Below are 26,454 nucleotides of genomic sequence, written 5' to 3' on the forward strand. Positions count from 1 at the left end.
TACCAACTGTAACATCCCAACACAGACAGAAGAACTATGCAGGTCTTCAATTGCTTTTTGAAGCAGAGATGGTTGGAATTTTTCTGAAGAAATATAGGCAGATTGTTCTATAACACCAGTGCTATCGCTCGAAAGGAGCAACCTCCCTTTCTGGCCAGATTAAAGTGAGGTACCACTGCCAAATTGGCACCTGCAGATTTTAGAGCCTTATTTGGATTATAAGTCTGAAGCAAGGGCAACAGACTCGGTGCAGCCTGCTTATTCACGATCTGGTGAGCCACGCACAATGCCTTCAACTGGACACGTTTCTCTACCGGGATTCAATGCAGCTTGTTCAGTGCCTGAGAGGCTGAGCAAAATTTGTCAGATGGAATAAAAGTCTTGCCACGGCACATTGAATCATCTGCAGCTCGTTTTTAACTTGCCTTATGGCACCCAAATATAGAATATTGCAGTAGTCAGTGCTGGAGGTTATTAAGTACTGGATGACCATCCTCCGAACCTGGGGGCGGAAAAAGCCATAAAATGTTTAAGGCTTCTGAGCGTGCGGAAGAAAACAGAAGACAGTGCTTTGCCTTGAGTTTGGAAAGATAACGAATTGTTTAGCAAAACATCCAAGTTTTTAATAGATTTGGACTTGGCGGTACGCCATAAAGGCCACCAGTGATAACCCCATTCTTGCAAGTGTTTTCCGAGCAAGAGAATCCCTGTTTTGCTGACATTCAGCTTCAGGCAGTTGACATGCATCCAGCTGGCCGCGGTGATCATACATTTCTTAAAATTGGCAGCGCAGTCTGTGGATCCCGCAGACAATTAATATTATAAGTTGTGTAACGTCTGCATAGGATACCACTGAGATTCCAAAATATTTTACCACATCAGCCCAAAGCTTTACATAAGCATTAAAGAAGGTGGGACTGAGGGCTGAACCTTGTTGAACAACATGCTCTAAAGTCCAAATGGTAGATTAAATAGGTGGAGGTATCATCTGTAAAGATCGATCTTTTAGAGAGGAGGCAAGCCAGGCCCAGGCTTTGCCTCAGACCCCAACCTCAAATAAGCAACACAGGAGCATCTCATGGGACACTGTGTCAAAAGCGGCACTTTGATACAAAAGGAGAAGTGCTACAGACCCTTCCCTCATCAGGGGTTAGTCACAAGGCCTCCATCACTTTAGGAAGGGCAATTTCAGTACAGTGGACTACACTAACACTATTTTCTGAGGGATCTAGCAGCTGACACTCCCTAGAAGTCCACCAGCAGACTATTCATGTTTCTCCACCACTTTAGTCAGAAAAGGTAGGAGACAGATGGTACAACAATTTTTGAGGAGGAAGGGGTCGAGCGTGGGTAGAAGTGTGATAATCTTGGCATGTTTCCATACAGTGGGAACCACAGTGGTAGACGTAGAAAGATTAGCCACATTCAGAAAGATGTGGATAAAAATCTCCTCCATTTTAAGCATCAGATCTGGTTTCAGCAGGTCTTCAGTGAAGCCAAACTTTACTTTTCGCATAAGATCTTTGAGAGAAGTACCATCCAGCAGTATAAACTCCACCAGCCCATCACCCTGTGCCATATTCCCAATCTTTGTAACAGAACCTTCTGCTTTGGGCATTGAATTTTCACAGGAAATGTGTGCATAGATGTTGTTGGCTTTTTTATTACAGGGAGTGCAGAATTATTAGGCAAATGAGTATTTTGACCACATCATCCTCTTCATGCATGTTGTCTTACTCCAAGCTGTATAGGCTCGAAAGCCTACTACCAATTAAGCATATTAGGTGATGTGCATCTCTGTAATGAGAAGGGGTGTGGTCTAATGACATCAACACCCTATATCAGGTGTGCATAATTATTAGGCAACTTCCTTTCCTTTGGCAAAATGGGTCAAAAGAAGGACTTGACAGGCTCAGAAAAGTCAAAAATAGAGAGATATCTTGCAGAGGGATGCAGCACTCTTAAAATTGCAAAGCTTCTGAAGCGTGATCATCGAACAATCAAGCGTTTCATTCAAAATAGTCAACAGGGTCGCAAGAAGCGTGTGGAAAAACCAAGGCGCAAAATAACTGCCCATGAACTGAGAAAAGTCAAGCGTGCAGCTGCCACGATGCCACTTGCCACCAGTTTGGCCATATTTCAGAGCTGCAACATCACTGGAGTGCCCAAAAGCACAAGGTGTGCAATACTCAGAGACATGGCCAAGGTAAGAAAGGCTGAAAGACGACCACCACTGAACAAGACACACAAGCTGAAACGTCAAGACTGGGCCAAGAAATATCTCAAGACTGATTTTTCTAAGGTTTTATGGACTGATGAAATGAGAGTGAGTCTTGATGGGCCAGATGGATGGGCCCGTGGCTGGATTGGTAAAGGGCAGAGAGCTCCAGTCCGACTCAGACGCCAGCAAGGTGGAGGTGGAGTACTGGTTTGGGCTGGTATCATCAAAGATGAGCTTGTGGGGCCTTTTCGGGTTGAGGATGGAGTCAAGCTCAACTCCCAGTCCTACTGCCAGTTCCTGGAAGACACCTTCTTCAAGCAGTGGTACAGGAAGAAGTCTGCATCCTTCAAGAAAAACATGATTTTCATGCAGGACAATGCTCCATCACACGCGTCCAAGTACTCCACAGCGTGGCTGGCAAGAAAGGGTATAAAAGAAGGAAATCTAATGACATGGCCTCCTTGTTCACCTGATCTGAACCCCATTGAGAACCTGTGGTCCATCATCAAATGTGAGATTTACAAGGAGGGAAAACAGTACACCTCTCTGAACAGTGTCTGGGAGGCTGTGGTTGCTGCTGCACGCAATGTTGATGGTGAACAGATCAAAACACTGACAGAATCCATGGATGGCAGGCTTTTGAGTGTCCTTGCAAAGAAAGGTGGCTATATTGGTCACTGATTTGTTTTTGTTTTGTTTTTGAATGTCAGAAATGTATATTTGTGAATGTTGAGATGTTATATTGGTTTCACTGGTAATAATAAATAATTGAAATGGGTATATATTTGTTTTTTGTTAAGTTGCCTAATAATTATGCACAGTAATAGTCACCTGCACACACAGATATCCCCCTAACATAGCTAAAACTAAAAACAAACTAAAAACTACTTCCAAAAATATTCAGCTTTGATATTTATGATTTTTTTGGGTTCATTGAGAACATGGTTGTTGTTCAATAATAAAATTAATCCTCAAAAATACAACTTGCCTAATAATTCTGCACTCCCTGTAAAGTGATCCACAACCCTGTCACATTTATCGTCAGATGCTTCAGAAAGACGTGAGTGGGCAGCAGATTTTAGCAAGCTCTGGACAATGGCATATATTTCTTTAGAGGGATTGCCACTGCCCTCAATCTTGTCCATGTAAAAGTCAACGCAGGCCTTTTTAACCAACTTATGATAGACTTTAATGGCCATCATGTAATTCTTTTTAGCTGTAGCAACATAAGATTTCCTCCAGGTGCGTCCGATCACTTTTGTCCTCAATCAGTTTTGAATCGAACTAGGAGGCAGAACATCTCTTATTCTGCCTACTAGTTCACAGCGGGATCAAATAGTCCAGTGCAGATACTAACCAAGGGTTCATCTTCTGTACAGCTGACTCTTTATTAGATTCATACTTTGGAACTGTTTCCTGAATCAAGTTACAGAAGCTCTTGATATCTAATTGTGCCATTGCCTAGCAGTATATGTTTTAACTTCTGCTTTACCTGAAATACTTGGGATTATCAGTTTAATCTGGAGCATATAGTGGTCCTATCATGTGACCTGAAAAAAGAGTGGATACCCGGAGGTTAAAGAACGCAGTATTAACTTGTCTGATGTCCAATGTAAAGATCATCTGGAGCGTGTATGCCCCTCAATCGAGAAGACACATCAATATATGTTGAAGTACTCCATCATAGGTAGTCAAAATTCATAAATATTTACCAGTACAAGGACAGCTCTTATTCCATGTCTTTACAGTTAATCAACCAACATGGTATTATGTACAAATATACTCAAAGGCATCCCGTAAACCACGCAACTGGGGCCTCTAAAATAAACAAAGCTGGGAAGCACTCAACTGAGTCAGTAATAAATACAGTGCCCATCGTAGTAAATCATCATCTAAACATCAGTACATTATGCATGATAATTCTCATTAATGTTTTACACAATTCATCAAATCCTTGAACAGTAAACACCACCCTCACTACTAATAGGTGCCCATAAGTACCCACACTCACCAAAACATGCTATTCGAGCTTTAAAGCCCCATATTAACACGAGATAGTCAAAACAGATTCTACATTATAGTTGTAAGAGTAGGGGCTTGCGCCGCTGATTGTGTATCCGGGATGTAGCATCTAACTTGGGTGCCATTTTACCAGTTGCTAAAGATAAGAGGACTATTCTGATTTATGCTAGGCAGTCCGTGACATAATCAACAACGCCGCCATATTGGAGGTGCTAGAAGTTAAGGATATCTATTACTGTACCTTCACTTTAGATTAGTACAATAATATACCAACAAATATATTATTTATCACCACCTCATTTTTTTAAACTTTATTTATTGCCAGTTTCAAAGACTAACAAAGACAGTGCAGTGGAGTACAGCGGATATTCATAATCCAAAAAAGAGCTCCCACAGAAGTCCACAGTATCAGCACATAATAAAGAAGACAAAAAAACTGTGTAGAAGGGCAACAGGATAAGCTGTTTAAGAACAACATCATACTTCAGTCATATGGCCCACCAGTGAGAGTCAAGGGGAGCGCGGGGACGTCTGCAGTTAAGAAAAGAGAGTGGGAGAGCAACGCAAAGAAGGTGGGAGGAGGGAAGTCTCATCGCACACCAGAACTGGCCAGGTGGTCATACTGAGGCCACGTCATAAGACTCCATGTCTCATAACTTCACTCATTCACATCACCACCCGCCTCAGAGCCAGCACCTCCATCCGATTCTTGCCCTATTCCACCAGTGAGGTTCTCCCAATTTTCAAAAACTTTAGACCACAATCCCGCTATATGATACCTGCACACTCCCCGAGCCTCCTCCATGCTGCAGCGCACTCCCCTTCGCCTCTAGACACATACTTGGACCATAACCCCACTACGAGTCCATCCAAAGACTTCTAAGCTATTGCAAACCTTCATCAAGTCAAAAAATCTGCTCCCCACTTTCTTGGTTTGTTGATTGAAGGAATGTCTCCAGCAAGCACACCTCCAGAGAGCACACCAGCCCGTGACCCTGAGTGGTGATCAGCCCCTCCAATACGTCCTCCCAATAGCATTGCAAGCCAGGACAGCCCCAGGTTATACCAAAAAAAAGTGACGAGCTGTGCACAGCGCGGGCAACCTCTAGATTACCCACCATATATGGACCGAAGTCATTGTGGTGTAAGGTAGGTCATGTGAACATAACTGAATTGGGTATACTTCAGATTAATGTTACGGGACACTTTACAGGGGTATTGCAGTATATATGAGAACACTCTGTGGGCCAGATGTACAAAGCCCTTTTGCATTCCTTAACAGTTTGAATCGGTGTTTCGGGCCATTAAGAAATCCAAAACGGCATTTTCTTATGTACAAACCCTTAAGGAATCACAAACTGCGATTTCTACCTTGTAGAAATCACAATTTGCGATTCTCAGAATAGGAAATCGCAAATCCGGATTCCCTATCTGCGATTCCTATTCTGATGTACAAAGCGTTTCATAAATGCGACTTAGGCATTTAAGAGATGTAGGGCCAGATGTAGCAAAGGGTTTGCGCCTCGCAAACAGCGAAAATCGCCGTTTGCGAGGCGCAAAAGCCTCTTTGCTATTCAGAAATGCATATTGCGAGTCGGGACCGACCCGCAATATGCATTTCAGAATCGCAAATAGGAAGGGGTGTTCCCTTCCTATTTGCGATTCGGAGTGGAATGCAATTCCATTTGCGACCGCATATGCGGTCGCAAATGGAGTCGCAGTTACCATCCACTTGAAGTGGATGGTAACCCACTCGCAAATTGGAAGGGGTCCCCATGGGACCCCTTCCACTTTGTGGATGGACCCACAAATATTTTTTCAGGGCAGGGAGTGGTCCAAGTGACCACTCCCTGCCCTGAAAAAATACAGAAACTAAAGGTTTCGGGTTTTTTTTTAGGTGCAGCTCGTTTTCCTTTAAGGAAAACGGGCTACACTTAAAAAAAAAAAACTGCTTTATTGAAAGCAGTCACGAACATAGAGGTCTGCTGACGACAGCAGGCCTCCATGTTTGCGAGTGCCTAGACTCGCTATGGGGCCGCAATTAGCGACCCACCTCATGAATATTAATGAGGTGGGCCATTGCGACCCCATAGCGAGTCGCAGTCGGTGTCTGAGACACCGTACTGCATACCAATTTGCGAGTTGCAAATTGCGAGTCGCAGGGACTCGCAATTTGCAAGTCGCAAATTGGCGTTTTGCTACATCTGGCCCCTGATTACCACCGACTTGAGGTTGGTGGTAACCAGGTGCAATTTCAAAAAAGCCCCCCAAAGTGCTTTTTTTAATTACAATAGAGCACACACATGCCGCTTAGGCATATTTGTGCTCTACAGGTGCACCCCTATTTTTGGGGTGCACCAAGGGGGGCCTTTTCCCCTAATCACCACCTCATGTTTTCGAAACGAATTCATATATGAAAAAAACAAGTACACTAAATACCATAGGCAAATTATGAAGTCACGAACTTCAGCATAACAAGTGACAACGGATGTTAGGTCTGCAGAGGATTAGGCTTTCATCTATCATATCCATCCAGTATTTGGAGTAAAGAGATATTCCTAACAAATTGCCTATAAACATATTGGGTCCACATATCCTGACAACAGGATTATGTGAAATTTAAGTAACCGTCAAACTGTCAGACCATTTCGTAACACTATCACAGCCCAAGTTTATTATTATACAAAAACAATACATAATAAGAGCGCTTAATATAAATAAGTAAAATATGTATTAAAAGGTCCTATAATGTTGTAATCTCAAACTCTAAAAGATTGTGTGTTTGAAGGTGCTATATGTAGTTAGGTCAGGCAAGGAATTTCCTCGTTAAAGTACATACAGGAGTAATAATCACCTGCAAGAAAATACATTCCCAAGTTTCCTTCTTTAATAGTCTCCCTTGCACATAATGTTTAAGAAAGGCTAAACTGATTGTTACCACTGGTTTGCAAACCAGCGCAATACTTGGGCGCTTAGTGTGATCCTTGTAATGTTGATGCAAACCACTTTTCAACTAACAAACAGTTAATATCTCAAGTACTTGTCGTAGAAGGGCAAGTGAAACACATGCATTCTTGGCTTATGAGCCTTTTATTGTTTTTTAAAGGGATATAGTGGTATCGAGTCTTGACCCTTCTTGCTCATCTAATGAAGTGATTGGTTGACCAAACAAACAAATATGTCTTCTGCTGAACTGTTGTTAAATACACTGGATGTGAAGAGTTTGATATGTGGGAAGGATAAAGGTTTTTTATATCTCTGAACACCTCTTCATGACACTTGGAACAGATGCCTACAGCCTAAGAGCAAGATATTAGAAAACTATTTTGAGATTAGTTAAATAAGTATTAGGTTTTGCTTTTAGAAGGCGAAACTATTTCACCAAGTTGCGCTCAGCTCTCAGGATGTACTAGAGCACTTGTGATCAATGTTTGTGCAAGAGTGATAGACCATTGCCAGATTTTCAACATAATCACTGACTATTTAAATGATTCCCATTCAAATTTCTTTTAAAATTTTCAGATGGGTATCCTGAAAATAGCTACAGTCCTTGAGGACCAAAGCTGGACATCCTGTAATCTGGAGAGGAGGGAACCTTTGCTTAAAGTTAAATTATATTTCCTGCTCCAAAAGACAAGCCATTCTTGGCACGAGCATCTAATCTTGTGCTGGCAGGCACAGCAGAGGGGAAAAAAGCATGGTGTATAGAGGATTGCATGGAGGGAGGGGGGAAGAGAGAGAAAAAAAGAGAAAAAAATGAACACCACAAAGATTGGGATCTTCTCCCTCTAGCATGCTGTCTGCAGCATAATCACAGACTTTTCCTTATCTTACCTCTTGATATCCTACTACTCCTCTAAGGGTATCCCTCAGGCAAGTGTGCCTCTCATGTGCTCTCAACGGGTACATGAGCCTTTACTTGGCCGTCTGTGTTTGGCTTTACTTGGCTATCTGTTGTTTCTTACGTTTTGACCTTGTATTTTCCAGGTTGCTGGTTTGTTTCATGACCCGAGCATCGGGAACCCAATTAATATCGTAATTGTGCGTCTGGTCCTGCTGGAGGCTGAAGAGGTAATGCGGGGTGAGGGACTCACCTATGTTTTAAGGTCGCTGACTCTCTAAAAACGTAATGACTGTTAAGTAGCTTGTGGTGTTATATCTTTCTTGGATCTAAAGTTAGTTGTGACATTAGACACAGCCAGAAAAATTGTCCCTCATGTTACAGTAATCTCACAGACTCAGATGCCACAACAGTCCCTTACTTAACAGAGATATTACAGGTTCAGGCCTCCTCAAACAGTGACACCGATCCTCAGCTTTCATGGATATCCCATAGTGAGACAGAAGAAAAAAGTCACAGGGGAAAGGCTTAAGCCCAACATTTCTGTCACGTAGGTTCCACAAATCTTGCTGGCTGAGAGAGCGGACAATCCCATAGATTTAGTCAAAATTATAATTGCAGGCCTTAGACACCACTGATATTCCTCAGTTTACACAGATCTTGTTGGCTGAAACTGTACCACTGACCCCAGATCTGAGATTCAGCCTCAGACAGCAGACGACTAATCCCTTAAATTGCACAAATATTTAATTGTCTGCCCTCAGACGGCACACCCAACCTTCAGGCAACAAAGATCTTACAGACTTCAAAACATTACATGATAAACCATATGAAAAAGGCAACTGGAAATATATTGCACCCTATTCAACTGAGGATGTAAGATATGTACATGCATAATAATCCTTAATACTTTTTACCTTAGCATACTACCATAACAGATTTGAATAACTGTTATTGCTTTAATTTCCTACTGATCTATGCCTATGTGTTAACCTTGTGTGTTGTATTTCATTACGTATGTTAGTTAATTTGCCTTGTGAAGGAGATACATATCCACCCAGAGAAACTAGACTTAACTCAAGCCCGCTAGAATTATTAATATCCTTATTAAGGAAAACATAATGAAAATGTTACAGCATCTGTTGTATGCCATCTTATATTGAGGAAACATGAAAAGAAGCAAAAGGGTACAAAATAAAGTACAAAAATTCAAAAAATACAAAATCAGAAATCAAGATTTTCAGTTCATAAGATTGGGGAAACCCTATCACATGTGTCTGGATACCCAACGTACAAAACAAAATAAATCAATTCTTGTAGATTCCAAATTTGAGCTCAAAGTTCATCAGGACTAAGCAAAAGTTCAAGGTGGTTCTTCTTCTAGTTCGTCTTCAAAGATGCATTGACAGAAGTTTGTTAGATAAAGAATTTCCACATCTGACTTTTTATCTGTAGATATTGTTGCTAGGTAATGTCCACTCAGGTGATGAATACTTTATATTTGGCACTCTTTTTCTCACTGGTCTTTAAGCTACAGGTGATCCACTTTCACTATTATCAAAATCAACTTTAATTATCTCTGGTTCTAACCTGATAGCTTCTGGTCTCTGAGTCATCCAGTGCAATCTTTTGTTTCTTCTAGCTGATACAGGCCACTTATCTCCAGGCTCTGACAGTGATGTTCAGAGGTCTCTGTCAGTGATATTCTGGTGGTTCAGTCACTCGTGCTTGGGTGACTGTCAGTGATGCTTAGGGCGTTTTGTTAATGTTTGGCTGGGTCTAGCTGTGATGCTCTGGTGGTTGAGGGAGTGATGCTTGGGTGTGTCTGATGGTAAAGTTTGGAGTGTCTTTGACTGATGCTCAGGTGGGTCAGTCAGTGATGTTCTGGTTTGTCTGCCAGTGATGTGTGGGTGATCTTGCCAGTGATGCTCGGGAAGACCTGACAGTGAAGCTGCTATGGCTCTGGCAGTAATGCTTGACTAGCTTAGGCAGTGATACTCGTCGTGCTCTGACAGTAATGCTTAGGCAGCTCTGCCAGTAATGCGGGTGGTCCTGTCAGTGATGCTCAGGTACCTCTGTTAGTGTTGCTCTGGTACCTCCGCCAGTGATGCTCTTATGGGTCAGGCAGTGATGCATGGGTGGTTCTGCTTGTGATGATCAGACAAGGTTGCTTGATTGGCAGTGACACTCAGAATCAATTACCAGAGTTAAGTGGGCAAGGTCAGAGAAGTGAATGCCGTAATGAAAGGGATGTGCAGTGGTGTCAGAGGCAGTTGTAGAGATCAAGATGTGCAGAGGTAGATGCAATGACATGCGCTTACAGGGGTGTCAGTGGCACAGGAGGTTTCACTGGCACTAGTGGCGGAGAATGCAGCATTGGTTGCAGAGTTACGTGCATCTTTAAGGAGAGCTGGAAACAGTGCCAGTGGTTGCATTGGTGGCAAACGTAGGTGTAGGATTAGCTGCAGTGATGGGGCCTGGCATGGTTGTAAAATGTCATTGCACGGACGACACAATGGTTGCAGCAGTGATAGTATTGTTGTAAACAAGCAGTAGCAGCTGCAGTGTTGGCAGTAGTGTTGCTCATGAAGGATGAGAGGGGGCAGTGACAGTTTTAATATCAGACATGCTTGTAGTGGCAGCAGTGGCACTAGTGCCCCTGTGGCTCATTTTCTTACTCTAAACCCTGACTTTTTTTCTGTCCTTGGCAGGAGGAGCTGAAGATCACACACCACGCAGACAACACCCTGCGGAGCTTCTGCAAATGGCAGAAGATGGCGAACATTAAAGGAGATGCTCACCCCACACACCATGACGTGGCCGTCTTAATAACCAGGTAAGGCTGGGCTGTGCCAGCTCATGTACTTGATTCCGAACTGTGGCAGTTTTGATTACCAGGTTTGGCTGGGGGCGCACCATGTGCCATCTCATGGGCTAGATTCCCAGATGCTTCCCTTGTACAAGACTTTGCACACAGTACTGTATGTATTCCAGTCCGTCTGCCCTTCAACAGCTCTCTGCTACAACCAACAGAAGTGGGTTCTATGCCTACCCTCTCAATAAGCAAGAAAAATAGCTGACTGATATTTTTCTGATATGGCCATGCTCTATCCTCACAGGCTGGGGTCGTAGCTCATGGTTCATTGTCCTCCTGCATTGATTTCATGGATATTATTTGGCATCACTGTTTCCCTGCGGTTGAGCAACCACGGGCACGGGCATCTTTTCAGCTGGCCTCCTGCTTCTTGTTGGAGAGGAATGTGAGGAGACTTTTTCAACCCGAATTGAATAATTGTGGAAGGGATTTACTGCCTACTCTAGCTCTCATCAGAAGGGTCTTTGTACACTTCCTCCCAGTCTGAGGTGGTCATTATACACTTTCAGTTCCCAGGGTGCATTGTAACATTTTTACCCGTTACAACTTGCCTGGTGAAAGGCTGTGCATCACTGCTGTTAAAGCTTCACAAACTCTTTTAGCTGCAGGCCTACTTTAAACTAGGCCTGAGCAAAATGCTTATTATGCGGGAATAATCAGAGTAATTTTGGTCATTTTAAGTTACTCTTGTGACACAGAATTACTGAAAAATACGCTGTTATGCCCACTCGTGTAATTTAGAATAATTTGGGGCAAAAATGCCTACTGCAAGAGCACAGGACCAGACCGTGAGCGGCTGCTGGCTGCTACTGTTTGTGTTCTGTTGCATATAGTACTATTTTCTTACCGCAAAATAGATCCTTGGGCGCGTTTTAGCTGTGAGTAAATGCAGGGTTATGTTCTTTCCTGAATTTTACTTTAAATTCGCCTAGTTACAGTACGGTAAATGAGGAAAGTTACAATTTACCAGACATGCATTATTCGTAACTCTTTCATATGCTCCAATTCTTGGATATACCTGTTGCTAGCACATGTATTGTATATAATGAACGTTTTCACCTAAAGTGCTTCTGCCGACAAGGGGGAGGGCACGTTTGGGGAAAAAGCAATGCCTGCAAGAGTGCCATGCCATAGTGGCATGATCCCTATTTTTTATTATTTTTTTAAGATAAGCACCCACACCGGGAATTTTGGTTTTAGAAAACGTAAAATCAATATTCCTCCTGCTGAGTGTTTTCTCCTAGTGCGTGGGAGACTTCGATCATTTTCACATTTTGTGCAAGAAAATAAATTGTCTAGCAGGCCTCAGAAGGCCGGTCAGTGTTAGCTGGCAGTGGACAGGCTCGCAGGTTGTTTCCGGTGGCCTGGTCACCTGTGCCTCAGAAAACACCGCGCTTCCTCTGTATGCCGAGGAACCGTGGGCTGGGTGGCTGTCCTCGTGTTAATCACCTGTAAATAACCCCTCTGTTTTTATTTTTGGGCTTTTATAGAACAAATGTGTGCATTTCGAGAGTGGTTGTTTACTGCTTTCTATTGAAATAACTGAACGCACACATCGCATAAAAACGTGTAAAAGAAAATTCAAAATTGGATATGTGATGTCTTCCTGACGCGGGGGGATATTGCAACCTCACAAATAGTATTGTTGATGTTTTCGCCATATACCAGCTTTGTGTACACTTGTTTTATAGACTGGCCATGCACACGCTTTTTTTCCATATTCAGTCTCTGTATAAACTGTTTATTCGTCTCTGTTCGAACTGCGTGTCATGCTCCTGTTTGTCTCTGCCTCTGAACACAGGAAGGATATCTGTGCCGCCATGAACCGCCCCTGTGAGACCCTGGGCCTGTCCCACGTCTCTGGCATGTGCCAGCCGCACCGCAGCTGCAACCTCAACGAGGACACCGGGCTGCCCTTGGCCTTCACCATTGCACACGAACTTGGACACAGGTACAGGCGCTTTTATCTCTGTGACTGGCAGGCCTAGGCGTTTCTGCACCAGGGAGCTCACAAACATGGTCCCTCTTCCCGTGCTCTGCCCCTTCCCTCTCACCCCCGTGATAACCTCTGACCTCTCCTTTCACAGTTTGCTTCCCACCCACTGACTGATAACATCACGCCATCTCTTGCCCGAATGACGTCCATTGAGAGACAGGCTGGCACTGACACCTCAGGACCAGCAGCACACTTGGAGGGGGCTCTCTCATCCCACATAGTTTATTTATTTATTTACTTTAGAAAAAAAAACGACGGAGTATAGGAACGGCGATTGGACAGCCGACGTGTAATCGTAATCCAGCGGCAGATAAGGAACCGGAAGCCGAGCAAGGAAAATAAACGCACATGCACACAGCTTCAGGCTTCTGTTTCTTATCCAGTTAATGAATGACAGGACGTCTCGAAGGAAACGCAGCCACACGATACACGTGCCTATCAAGGCCAGGCCGGTCACACGGTTTCTGCGAGCTATCCATCAGTCATTAACTAAGTATTATATGCACTGCTGGGTTTAGCTGTGGAAACTCCTGTACGCCCCCTTCCAATACCTTTTTATTACTGGCTCGGGTATATGGCCAGTAATTGGTAATCTTTGTCAGACAAGGGTTCTTTGTTTGCCGTGGTCACGTGTTGGGCTGCATTGTACTGTGTGCTCTTGCGCTACGCATTGAGTGAGTCACGTGGGTGTTTCTGGCGCTTTTACGTTAGGTCACGCGGGCCTCACCTTATAGGGTACCGGGGAGGGTGTGTTGCGCCGGCGTGGCAGCAGTGCGGCAGTATCGGCCCCCAGGGACAAAATCACTCACTCTGGCTTGTATATCCAGCAGTTTCATTTTAAAAATATCAACATAACTTTGGTGATTGAGGTTCCTGCTGGAGAGAGATCAGAGCAGCAGTTTCCACTCATGAGAAAATAGCGCAGAGGGATAATATGCCTGCTGTAAAGAACTGTATTTTAAGTGGATAGCTCAGTAGGTTAATGCTTTTGTCTCAGAGATCCTTCTGTTACTTGTCGGTCATAAATTAGAACCCTAATATAGATCAGTGGGCTATGGACTGGCATCAAAGAGCTGCATGCAAACTGCCTGGTATAGGTTAGAACGTTATTTTTTTACCCAAGGGTTTCATTATCCTAATGCTGTTAAAAAGGTTTAATTTCGGCTGAAATGCATTCTTATTAGTAAAGCCAACTGCTGTTGTACATTTTAAATTCTGAGTTTGTGCTTCTCCAGACCAAAAACCCTTAAAATATTCTGCCTACCAGAATAGGTGATACATGACTCCTACACCTTGTAATCCTCATTATTTGATGTTACGTTTCCTATAGACTGAGTTGCACACATATATTCCATGGGCTCTATGTAATGTGTGTGTGATGTACAGTGTTCTGACACTCTACAGTGGTATGAATACTGCTATAAAATAAATGAAATGCATGTGAAAGAGGGGCTATTGAGAGACAAGGGGTACTGGTGGAGCGTGGTAGAGAGGGAATTCAGGGAGAAGGAGGTTTTTGGAAGTAGGCGCCACCAAAGATTGTCACACTGGGCGCCACCAGCACTAAAGCTGGCCCTTGTTTTGAATCCTGAGTTTGTGCTTCTTCAGACCAAGCACTCTTTAAAGAATGCCTACAAGTAAGGATAACAGGTATATCCCACACTTTGTTGTATTCTCTTTTGTCTTATGTAACATTTTCTATACATTGATTTACTCAGGTATGTTTCATTGTCTCAGTATCTGTGTGTTACGTAAAGTGCTCCGATACCCTACACTGGTATGAGAGGCGCTATAAAACAAGTTAAATACATGTGAGAGAGGGGCTGTGGCGAGATGAGGGGCACTATTGAAGGGTGATAAAGAAGGAATCATTGAAGGGCTCAACAAAGATTGTCATATCCTGGTGCACTGTAAGATCATCATTTAGTGTGCTTTAAAAGCTACTCTATATATATTGAAAGATGTGTTGTAGAATGCAACATTTCTGCCATTTTTCCAAGATTTTCTTGGGGTAGAACTCCCACAAACCCCTTTTGTAGAGGTAAGGCTTGCTCACTACGCACCTGACGGAGTCTGATAACATTTATCTTAGCTGCTTTGGGTTCCCTGTCCAGTCCTGCTGTTGCAATATTTGTCCTTGTCAGAAAGCAGTGTCCTTGTCCTCTGGATACAAATGGACTTTTCCACCCCTTATTACATCCTCACACAAACACAAAAAGTATAGTTTGGATGAATAGTAGAAGTTTTTTAAAACAATATTTCAAAAAGAGCAGAAGAGGTGGGGGCAAACAGAGGAGCAGGTAGGAGAAAGAAATGGTATGAGGCAGTTGGCACAAGGGAGAGAGTAACACATGGAGGCAGGGAAGAAGCTCACTAGTGAGATAGTAATATGGGGTGGAGGGAGAAGAACACCAAAGAGACAGCAGCACAGAGTGTTGACAGGTAAGAAGCATCCGGGTGAGGCAGAGCAACACGAAGCACAGGGGCAGAGAAACACAGGGACAAAAGAGCAACAGAGAATGCAGGTGGAGTGAAGAAGAAAGACGAGAGAGAGAGCAGTGTGGAGAGGCAAGAAAGGAACCCACGAGGAAGACATCTGGAAAACACATTCACTTTCATGAAGTGAAAAAAATCAGTTCTTGAAAAGTGAACAGTGGAGTGGAATGCTTCAGGGAAGGAGCAATCATAAGAATGTCAAGACAAGACATCAAATAAGAAACAAGCAAATGAGAATGACAATAAAGCCAACCAATATTAAGCTATAGATGGGCTTTCAACCCACTGTAAGTTCTTATTAAGCAGATAGTAGGTCTTTTGAAACCAGTCAGCTTGCAGAGCTTGGCTGTCTCAACCTAATGAACTGAATTCCAGAAACCTTTAACTATTGAATTTTGAGTGCAAAAATGTTTCAAAGTTTTTATTCAAGCTTGACTTGCCAACCAGAATATTTCTCTGAAACACATTTGTTCTTCAGCAAACTTTCGAAGGCGTAGTTCTCCTTACAACACAAGTCACCAATCCATAAAGCAAAGGTCCTGGCTGCAGCAACACTGTAGCATGATTGACTAGCAGGGACACTATGAAATATGAAGACAATTATAGCTGATGATCCACGATGGCCCCGGTATCTGCAAACATTGTGAGAGTTCAGGGATGCTTGTGAAATGTAATTCCATAGTTGAGCATCATTGCACAGTGTTTTCTCCACATACAAAACTCTTTTTGTCAGGCCACACTGGCACCCTGCAAATTGCCAGCCTCTCCGCCCTTTGAACAAATTCAATGTCATTGGATTTAGAGTGTGGTGCCGCTGGGCTCGACAAGTCACCAACAGTAAGTCCTGTCTCCACCCTCAATTTCTGATAGTCCTGCTGCCCTTAATATGCTTGCATTTTTATGTAGTGTTAGCACTTCACATGTTAGCACATAAAAAAAAACACCTATTGGCTTTGGTAGTTCTTCTTTTGTGTGCCTGCTATGTCACGGGTTGGGTTATGGTTCTGTGACTAGTATTTTAAGAATTGGGCTTTCGGCTCCTCTTGATTGCTTTTGATGCCATGCATAATATTACATGGTTATTTGTATACCTCCAGTGCCATTGGTTGCATTATATAGCTCTTTGCCTGGATGTCATGCTTACAGTTATGCTGTTATGTATACACCTGGAGGGTATCTATTAGGTTACACAGTTCTTTGAGCAAATTAAATTTGATGTCACGCATTAAGTTGCAAGGTTCCTTGTGCCTCTGTTACGTCATGCATTAGTTTGCTTGGATTACTGATTGTCTGTGACAACATGCATTAGGTTAACGTAGTTCTTTGTTGGTTAAATGTTTCTTCATGAGCTTCTGATGTTGTTTTGATGACATTACATTATTCTTTGTACAAGTTTAGGGCATGCATGATGTTACATGGAGCGTTAGGTACCTATGATGGCATGCTTTGGGGTACAAAGTTCAACATGCCTGTGATAACATATAACGACTCTAGGTACCAGTTTTACCAGTGATGTCATGCACTAGATTAAGGTCCTCGATGTACAATTCTAATATCATGCATAGGGTTACATGCTGCTTTTACATCTGTCATGCGATAGGCCTTGTTGTCCCTTGTTGATATGTGATCAGGGTTCTCTGTGTGACCTTGTATGGGTAAGCCACCCTGCCCTGTTTGCTCTTCTTACATGTTGCCTGCAGTTCCCCAGTGAACTGAACAATCTGCGAGCCCACTGGAGACACTCCACCCTTAATAGCAGCTATTTAATAGATCTAGCTCTATACAATGGGGTACATATTAGCAGCTATCGTTCCCTCAAACCAATCCATGAGGTGACTGGCAGAGTTGGAAGCTAATTGTTGTTCAGTAAAGCCTCCCTTTTTGTGTGGGCATTGAGTTTAACTCTGCCTAGTTAGCGGGTGTAGCTGGCATTGGCACAGCAAAGGAATTTGCACTACAGCCCGTTGGTGTGAGAGCCCACTGCCCTGTTTAGGCTGGCTCATACTTCCCAACCTGAGGCCTGCAGGGACCATTTTTTAGGGTTGAGCCTGCGTTGCATGCGCTCGCGCATGCGTTTCGCAGGGAGACTCTTTTGTATTTATAAAAGGGCTCAGAGCCCTGTCAACTTCACATCAGTGTTTTTTATTGGTTGGTGGGCTTCCCTAATAAAATCTGCTTGCTTTCATTAGTCGAAGGCACGCATATGGCATGCCTTTTCCGGTGGCTAGCCCTCCTCCAGCGCAGCGACCAATACAGAAAACATGCGAGGCTCGCTGTTTTCCATCGGGCTTGTGGACTTTTTTTTCTCTAATTTACGAGCCCGATCTCGCTTGGCAGAAGTCGAGCGCTTTACGTACTTGATTTCACTTTTTCAGGTTATGTACATAAATGCACTTTTGCCCGATAGGTGAAAAGTCGGGTTAGGAGTTTACAACGCGATCAGCTCTAACATGAGCAAACTCGAGACCCGATGCATTGTAAATGCTTGTTCTTGCTTGCACTTGGGCCTGTGGCACACTCGCTACACCACGATATCAAATCCCCCATAACTTTCCGTCTGTATGACATGCCTGCACGAAAGATGATGGATTTCCCTCTAGGCTGTCTCTTACCCGTGACAGACATGGTATAAGGTAAAAGGTGGAGGGTGTGGGGGGGGGGGGAAATGCCATCAAATTCCTTGTGAGTCCAGCAGAGATGGGTGTGATGTAACATGGCCGTGAAAGCCAAAATATGAGTTCAACCCTTAAAAGACACCATTACGTAACTCGCACTACAAATGAAACCTAATATGCTAGAATATTGATTAAAAAAAAACTACATTTTGACTCATCTGTTTCAGTGTAATGCAACACATTAGATAACTGCTTTGGGCCCCACCTGTTTAAAGTCATAGCATCTAAACATGAGTTTAGAAATATTTAACAAAGAATGATTTTGTGACTTTGTCATGAGTGAGGCAATAAATAGTTTTTGGTGTGCAGCTAATCCACTCTGTTAAACTAATTTTGTTGTTTAGTGCTACTTGTATGGCGATTTACTTCTAAGTGCTTCCAAATTTTGCAATAAGAGCCAGGAAGTGCAGTGAGATAAAGTTGTTTGCCCCGGATCACAAAGTTTTGTTTATTGTGGAAAGCAGTATTTCAGCCCAGGTTTTGTGATCATCCCCCCCGCAGTTCAGCCACCATCCTCCCGTCTTTCGGTTTCAAGAAAAGCACAAGATTTTGGGTACTGTGCCCTTTCAGACCCTAAATAGCACAATACTTTAAAACAATTATGTTCAAAAAGTTTGACTTGCAAAGTATTCAAATAATCAAATAAGAAATATTTTGATAAACAAGTTGGATAAACAAGATGTAATTCAAACCCAAAAGATTACCTAAATAGGTATTTAGAAATTCTCCAGCATATTACATGGTTTAAATAATGCATGTTGGTTGAAACTATGTATCTGTATTGTTCTCCTAGTAGAAATGTAACTATAAACAACGTAGTGCCCTCAATGTTTATGCTAATACCTCAGACCTTACCTGACTACCTCACGACCCAATTCCAGAAGAATCCCTAATGCCTCAATTAAGGTGATAAAATAGATTAACATGCAATAACAGTAGGTCGCATAGCGTAGCATGGGGCTTCATTTCAGGTCACATGCTGACAAGGCCAGTTTCCATTGGCTGTAATTTGGTAGACATGTTTTAATTTTCTTATTATGTTTTAGTTTATACAGTTCAGCAGCTGGAAGGAGAAAGGGCGCATTTCCAATCCAGTTTAGGTTGATACTGTTACAGCAACTCTATTTGGTTCACTAGAGTGCTTCTTTTTTAATTTATAAAATTGAATGAAAGAGTAGGGGGAGAGAAGCCAGAATAGTTGGCTCGTCTCCAGCTATTCTGGGTTAAAGAATGGGGGCAGAGCAAAACATTTGGCCCGAGCCCGGCTCGAGTGTACCTTGCCTTGTTCACCTAATGTTTGATGGCTCTGTTCATTGATACTAGGGTTACCTGCGGCGTCAGGCTTGAACCTGCCTTCACAAATTCACCTATAGTTTGAGAGCTCCACTCTTCGATACTGAGATTCGTGAGTCTGATGTCATGCATTAGGTTTCTTGGTTCTTTGTTATTATGCCATATCATGCAGTAGGTTATATATCACATGACTCTCCTTTTTTGTAGTTTTGGGATCCAGCACGATGGCAATGGCAACGACTGTGAGCCTGTAGGGAAGAGGCCGTTCATCATGTCACCGCAGCTCCTCTACGACACTTCACCCCTCACATGGTCCCGCTGCAGCCAAGACTACATCACCCGTTTCCTCGAGTAAGAACTTCCACTTTGCCGAGTTAGTCCCTGCTCCCTGTCTCCGCCACAGCCCTCAGACTGTCCTCTCAACACCCCTACTTTTATACCTGTCTATTTAGCCCCTATGACCATTAACAACACCTGCGTACTGACATCTCTCGCCCAACTATAAGCTATTATCTTTTGTTTTGTACTCACATGTTCCTTCCACTGCTGTCTGTCACCTCACATATGTGTTCTTTCCATGACCTATGTCTGCAACTTGGAACTTTGAATGAACATGCTCTATATGTGTCAAGACATCTGTTATTCTCTGCAGGTGTTAGGCGAATGCATGTTCTCATAGCATCAGGTAATGTAACATGCTCAGTATGTGCCAGGGGAATAAACATGCTTTGCAGGTGTTAGGTGAATGAATGTTCTGATAGCATCAGGTAATGTAACATGCTCATTATGTGTCAAGTGATTGAACGTGCTCTGCAGACGTCAGGTGAATGAATGTTCTGATAACGGCAGGTAATGTAACATGCTCCGTAATTCTCAGTTGCATGAATGGTGTATGCGTTTTTGGTATTCAAACATGTTCCAAGAATGAAGATGCCTTCTACTTATCAAGTGGATGGATATGTTCATCTGACCCTGCTAGTCACAGTAATTAATGTGGCAACACCATCTCAGACAGAGCTGCCACCACCCCTGGTATGTATGATCCTACATTTTAAGTATTTCTTCTAGTTCTATGAATTGTCCTAGCAGAAGGTCTCTGTCCGAGCCCTACCTCCTCTATCTCTTTGTCTCCTACTGAGATAGGCTACACAATTGTTTTTAGGTTGAGCATGCAAGCGCTCTGGCCTGTTGTAAGTTTTGTGGGCTTTTAGCCACACCCACCACACGCCCATCACACTCACTCGTTCGTGGACTTGCCTTTCAAAAATTCTTTGTTATCATTGGTAAATGCTTTACGTTTGTCCCTCCTTGAGGCAGTTTTGTTATCACCTTGGTAATCGACCCTTTTAAATGGATAATTGCCTGATTGCCGATACTTTTGACTGCGAGCGAACTTCTTTTTCCTTTTTGTGTCTCTCCTGTGCGCTCATGCTCATTGTGGCCATGGCGCTTTGAATCGGCTCGCTTATGATAACTGTTTTACTTTTCATTTTCAATTTGTGTGGCAAGAAAAGTCCAGTTAGGAATTTACAACGCTAATAGCTCTAACTAGAGTAAATGGAGACCCATTGCGTTGCAAATGCTTGTTAAATGTTTACTTTATTGTGATTAACCATAGTTATTTATATAAAGAATTCTGCTCTTGAGCAGATATTGATGGATTGAGCACTTACTTACGTGTTTTAGACAAGGCGCTATGCTGAAGCTTACATTTTTGCACCACTTGCCAACTTTCTCCCTGTTTATGTGCTCGGAGTGGGATCTTCGGTGGTCAGGACGTTTTGGGAGCTGCCAGTAAGATCTCAACCCACCCCCAGTTCAGGTTTGTGTGGCAGGCAAGGAGAGGCTGCTGGCATTGTTCTTTAATTTTTTAACGCTCACGTGTGCGAGAGTTGAAGCGGGAGCAATATCCCATTTTGAAAGTCACAGCAGAAGCATGTTGAAGTACTTTCACATGGAGGAGAGAAAAGCTAGCTGCAAAGAAAATAATATGGAGCAAATATAGAAGTGGAAGTAGTGCAAACTTTAAAGGCTGACTTGCAGACCGTAATACAGAGGCAGTAGATTCTGCCCTCTCTGAGCCTCGAGCCAAGAGGCCGAGAGAGGTCCCTAAGTAGGTCAATATGGAAACCACAGAGCGAAACACGTTCAACCTTCACAGCTTTGTGACGTCCTCAACCACATTAGAGAGGTCTTAGGCTTTCCAGGCAAGCCTCAAGAGGACGAGGGATACTCCCAATACAAAGGTGCTCAGGTGGAGGATTTGCCTTACAAGACGTTATCAAGGAAACCATATTCAATTAATAGAAGGGCATTGACAAGACATCCTTTCCACGTTTCTTTAGTAAAGGATACTCTGCAAAGTTTTAAAGGTGCATTTCCACAAACTCCTAAGGTCAATACCTTACTGGCCCCAAAGGATGCCACATTACCAGACATTGTTGATAAAAAAAAGTGGAGGCTATGCTTAAAAGATCCCTCGGGGCTTCCAGCTTTGTCATTAGAGTGAACACATATGCTGCTTATGCTGTGCAGTTGATGCTGAAGGACTTCCAGCAAGTATAGGACTGTCTGGAGGAAAGTGGGAATCCTACAACAATTCTTGGTAAAATGGAGCTCATGGTGTGATTCCTATCAGATTTATCATTTTATGGTCTATGAGTGGTGGCATCTTCACTGGGAGCAGTGATAGCAGGGGATTGGATCCTGTGTAAGAAATCTTGGAAGCTGAATGCTGTGCAAAGAACCCTTGTACAGACAATGCCTTTCTCAGGCCTGAAGCTTTTTGGCTCTGAGATGGACAGCATGGTAAAAAAGGTGGCAGAGGAAAAGAGAATTCTGAAGCCTTTTAAACTTTTTTTCTGGCATGAAATCCCTTCCAGCAAAACAGCAGATGCAAAGATCAGAAGATAAGCATTGAAACAAGTGTGTATTGGTGGAGACAGTTTGGATGGTGTCACTGCAGGCAAATATTTTGTTTGTTAAGAATGAAAATCTATTTCTTGCCAACTCTCAACTTGCAGGATGCTTATTTCCACATGCCTATCCATATGGAGAGTAGAAGTGTTCTACGATTTCCATAGGAGACCAGCGCTTACAATTTCAAGCTCTTCCTTTTGGGTTGGCAACTTCACTGAGAGTCTTCACAAAGTTATCAGCACCTGTTATAGCATACATTCCATTTGGCGGAATTACTGAGGACTGGTTGTTGTCTGCTTCTTCTTTCAAAGGTTCAGTAGGATGTGGAGATGGTGATGAAAGTACTGCAACGGTTGAGTTTCGTCATCAACTTCCATTAGTCTCACCTGCAACCTGCACAGGCCAAGACTTTTACAGGTGCCTCATTTGACACCAGCTTGGGTTATGCTTTCCTACCCCAAAACAGTATATTTCCAAACCAGGACAGTCTGTCCTTTCTGGTCTTTGTGATCTGTGTGAAGGTGGGATCCAAGATCTAACTCGTGTTTTATTTATCTGTCCTTCAATTGCACAACCTCATATTTGTTACATTTCTCTTCTTTATTTTAAGTTTAATGTAACTAATTGGGATACTTTGCTTGATTTAATTATTTTTCGTCCATAAGAGTTTGTTTGGCACAAATGTTTTACATTTTTTAATTAATTTCCTAAATTCTTCTGATTGCATTGATGTATTTTTTAAGATTGACATATTTTGTACTGTTTATACATCAATTGCGATCTCTGTAGAGTAATCAATAAAAAAATAAAATGGAAAAAAGTGATCAGTCATTTCTGCTCAGTCAGCCGTGGGTGGCAGCCAGGGGTTGTTTGAAGGCACAGAGCCTGATGGCTGTAACTACAGTGGTAGTCCCCTGGGCAGATATCAATCTGGTGCCACTCATAAATCATTTCCTTCAGCATTAGTCGCAAGCGCACAGTCTCAGGGACCCCTCAAGTTGTGCATGCATTAGCTTGGTGGTTTCAGGAACGCAATTTATCAAAAGGGGTTCCACTCCATCCCCCAAGAATATTGAACACAGATGGTAGCATTTGGGTGTGGGAAGCAGCACTGGGGTATCAGGAGAAGGGTCACTAGCTGAGAAAGGGGGGTTTCCACTCCTCCAATTGGAGGGAGTTGCCAGCAGTTTAGGTGGTATTGCAAGCTTTCATTCTCCAGCTGGAGGGCTCAATGCAGTTGCCAGGACAGAATCCAGATCATGAGATCTCATCTGAATCGGCTGAGCGGCACAAAGAAGCACAGATTGTTGCTAGGGATAAAGCACACCTTCTAGCCCTCAGAGCAATTTACTTTCAAGGATGGCTGATCTTGTGGGCAGAGACCCTCAGCCAGAATCTTCCATCCTAGGTGGGGAACCATCTGTCTGTCTGGGAATTCAACTGGATCCTTGCACATATTGGGACATTATGGATAGACCTGTTCGCGACACAACAAAATGCAAAGCTCCCAGTGTTTAGTATGCAGACATGGTGTCCACAGGCCTGGCTGGTGGATGCCCTGTCAGTCCCCTGGCCTGAGGCAATTCTATATGCCTTTTCCCTGATTCCCCTCCTTCCAAGCTGCTTCGAAGAATTCAGTATGAGAGGACATTGGTGATTCTGTGGCACCATTCTGGCCTCAGCGTCTTTGGTTTTCACTCCTAGTGTCTTAAGGCCTGATTTAGATCTTTGCGGTCGTACTTCCAAACCACGTTGACAGCGAACCCGAAAAAAACTTATTTAGATGTTAGAGTTCTGCAAGCGGATTGAAAAGCAACGGATTTCTGACGGAGGGAGACGGCATCGAAAGCCAATGGACTTTGTACAATGACAGGGGCTATGGAATAGAGGTAAGTGACTCACACACACTGCCCCTTAGCCATATGGGTAGCCGTGCACTACACAACATTTGACATTCACACAATAACACATTGCCATTCTAACACAACACAGCCCATACATGCCGAAAACAAACATTGACATACATCCATGGCACAACATACACACACCATTTACACTGTACCCAAACACCACATAACCATGACAACCAACAAAACTACACACTACAGAAACACACTCACACACATGCACAACTACACACATCACAACAATGTCCACCATACAACAACCACACTCACCTGAATGTGTCATATAGCAACACAACATCGATCCCAAATGCAAATGACACACATCCGCATCACCATTCCCGCTCCCTCCACCTCAACCAGTTAATCACTCACACACACATACTGACTAACACACACACAACTCGCAGAGCAACATGACAGGTACAGTTCTCAGATGGACACACATGGGCACAGTTGACAGGTGCAACTGTACCATCAGTGTGGTACCAGCATTCATTTGCACATGAATACTGGCACCATAATGACAGTTGTGCGATATGTGTTGTCTATCAGTGTGTCCCCATTCATGTCTAACCCACTTGTGTCCCAGAAATATGTATATCACAGTGTTAAAAAAAATTACTGTGACATGCATATGTCTGGAGTGGCCCCGACCTCCAGTACAGTGCCCACCCAATGTACCCTGGCAATGCGGCGTCCCTACCTTTGAGTCTGGTGACAGGGGTGGGGAGGGCTGTGTTTTCTCTGTGGATCAGTGGTCGCAGCAACGGCAGGTGTTGTCCAGTCAAAGAAGGGGGTGGAATAGGGAAAAAGGTGAGTTTTACCCCCTGTCCCATCTAATCTGCCAACTCAAATATAGAGGTCAGACCGCCACTTTTTTCTTGACGGTAAGGCACATCCAAATAGGCACGGTGGGAATGGTGTCTGGGGTTCCGCCGTCAGCCACTTTTCCCTATTGCGCTATTGGCACTGGCAGTTTTTCTTGGGGGAGTCGCTGGTTCAAATGCGAGATTTTGTCTATGGGAATGCCAGCATCTAAATACGGCTGGTAGACTGTTGTGGTATTGAACGGGTTTTCAGTCAAAAAGTCGACGGCGGGACCATTACAGCCAAGATCTAAATCAGGCCCATAGCCCTGAGGAAATTATCTCCACCCATAGCTGCAGCTTTCCCCTCAACAGTTCCATCTCCTTCTGGCAATTCAGCTTCAACATTTCAAGATAATGGCTTGGAGCTTGAGGGTGTAGGTTTGAAACATTTAAAGTGTTCAGAACAGGTGGCTAAAGATATTCAAAGATCAAGAAGACCTTCAACCCTAGCTTCCTACCGGAAACATGGGAAATCATTTCAAATTTCGTGTAATTCTAAGGGGGTCAGATCCTTTAATGTTGGCGCCATTTCAGATCCTTGAATTCCTTAAGAAGAGATTAATTAAAGGCTGAGTCCTTTCCTGAGATCCTGGGCAAGCGCTACGAAGGCAGAGAGTTGTCTTCTTGACGGTTGGTGGAAATTCAGGCGGCAGTTACTGTAGGTTGTGTAGAGCTTTGTGTGCGTGGATCAGCAGCTTAACTATGCACCTCTTCTGCACAGGGAGCCAGTGGAGTTGCCCGAGTTGCAGTGTGATGTGGGATCTTTGGGGAGGTTGAGGATGAGTCTGGGTGCAGCATTCTGTATGGTGTGAAGTCTTTGTAGAAGTTGTGAAGCGATTCCTACATAGAGGGCGTTGCCATTGTCTAGTCGACTGGTAATGAGGGCCTGTGTCATGGTGCCTCTCGTGTGCGGGGGTACCCACTTAAAGATCAAATGTAGCATGCGCAGAGTGAAAAGAAGCGCAGGTGGACGAGACAGTGCTAATCTGTGATTCCATGGTGAGCCTGTTGTCACTTATGATCCTGAGGTTTCTGGCATGTTCAAAGAATGTGGGTGAGGGTCCTACTTCTGAAGACCATCAGGAGTTGTTCCATGTGTTGCTGCTCTTACCAAAGATCAGAAGTTTTGTCTGTGTTTAGCTGGATGCAGTTTTCTTTCATCTAGTCGGTGACGCTTGTCATGCATCTGTGGAAGTTGGTTTTGGTGGTGGTGGGGTCGTCGGAGAGGGAAAGGGTGAGATGGGTGTCTTCTGTGCAGGATTGTGTTGAGGCCTTGGGATCTGACGATGTTGGCTAGTGTGGTCATATATGTGTTAAAAAGCGTGGGGCAGGGGGATGGT

The 26,454-nt window shown here is 43.5% G+C and overlaps 1 protein-coding gene across 1 annotated transcript in view; it reads left to right on the forward strand.

Moving 5' to 3' along the window:
• The window catches only part of ADAMTS7 (ADAM metallopeptidase with thrombospondin type 1 motif 7), a 431,623-nt gene that overhangs the window by 145,814 nt on the left and 259,355 nt on the right, over positions 1–26,454 (forward strand). Inside the window, exons 5-8 of the mRNA XM_069222951.1 lie at positions 8,231–8,314; positions 10,796–10,920; positions 12,761–12,910; positions 19,627–19,770. Of these exons, the coding sequence (XP_069079052.1) occupies positions 8,231–8,314; positions 10,796–10,920; positions 12,761–12,910; positions 19,627–19,770 (503 nt within the window). The remainder of the gene's footprint in view (positions 1–8,230; positions 8,315–10,795; positions 10,921–12,760; positions 12,911–19,626; positions 19,771–26,454) is intronic.

Source organism: Pleurodeles waltl, chromosome 3_1 (genome assembly GCF_031143425.1).
Source record: "Pleurodeles waltl isolate 20211129_DDA chromosome 3_1, aPleWal1.hap1.20221129, whole genome shotgun sequence".
NCBI classification, from domain to species: Eukaryota; Metazoa; Chordata; class Amphibia; order Caudata; family Salamandridae; genus Pleurodeles; species Pleurodeles waltl.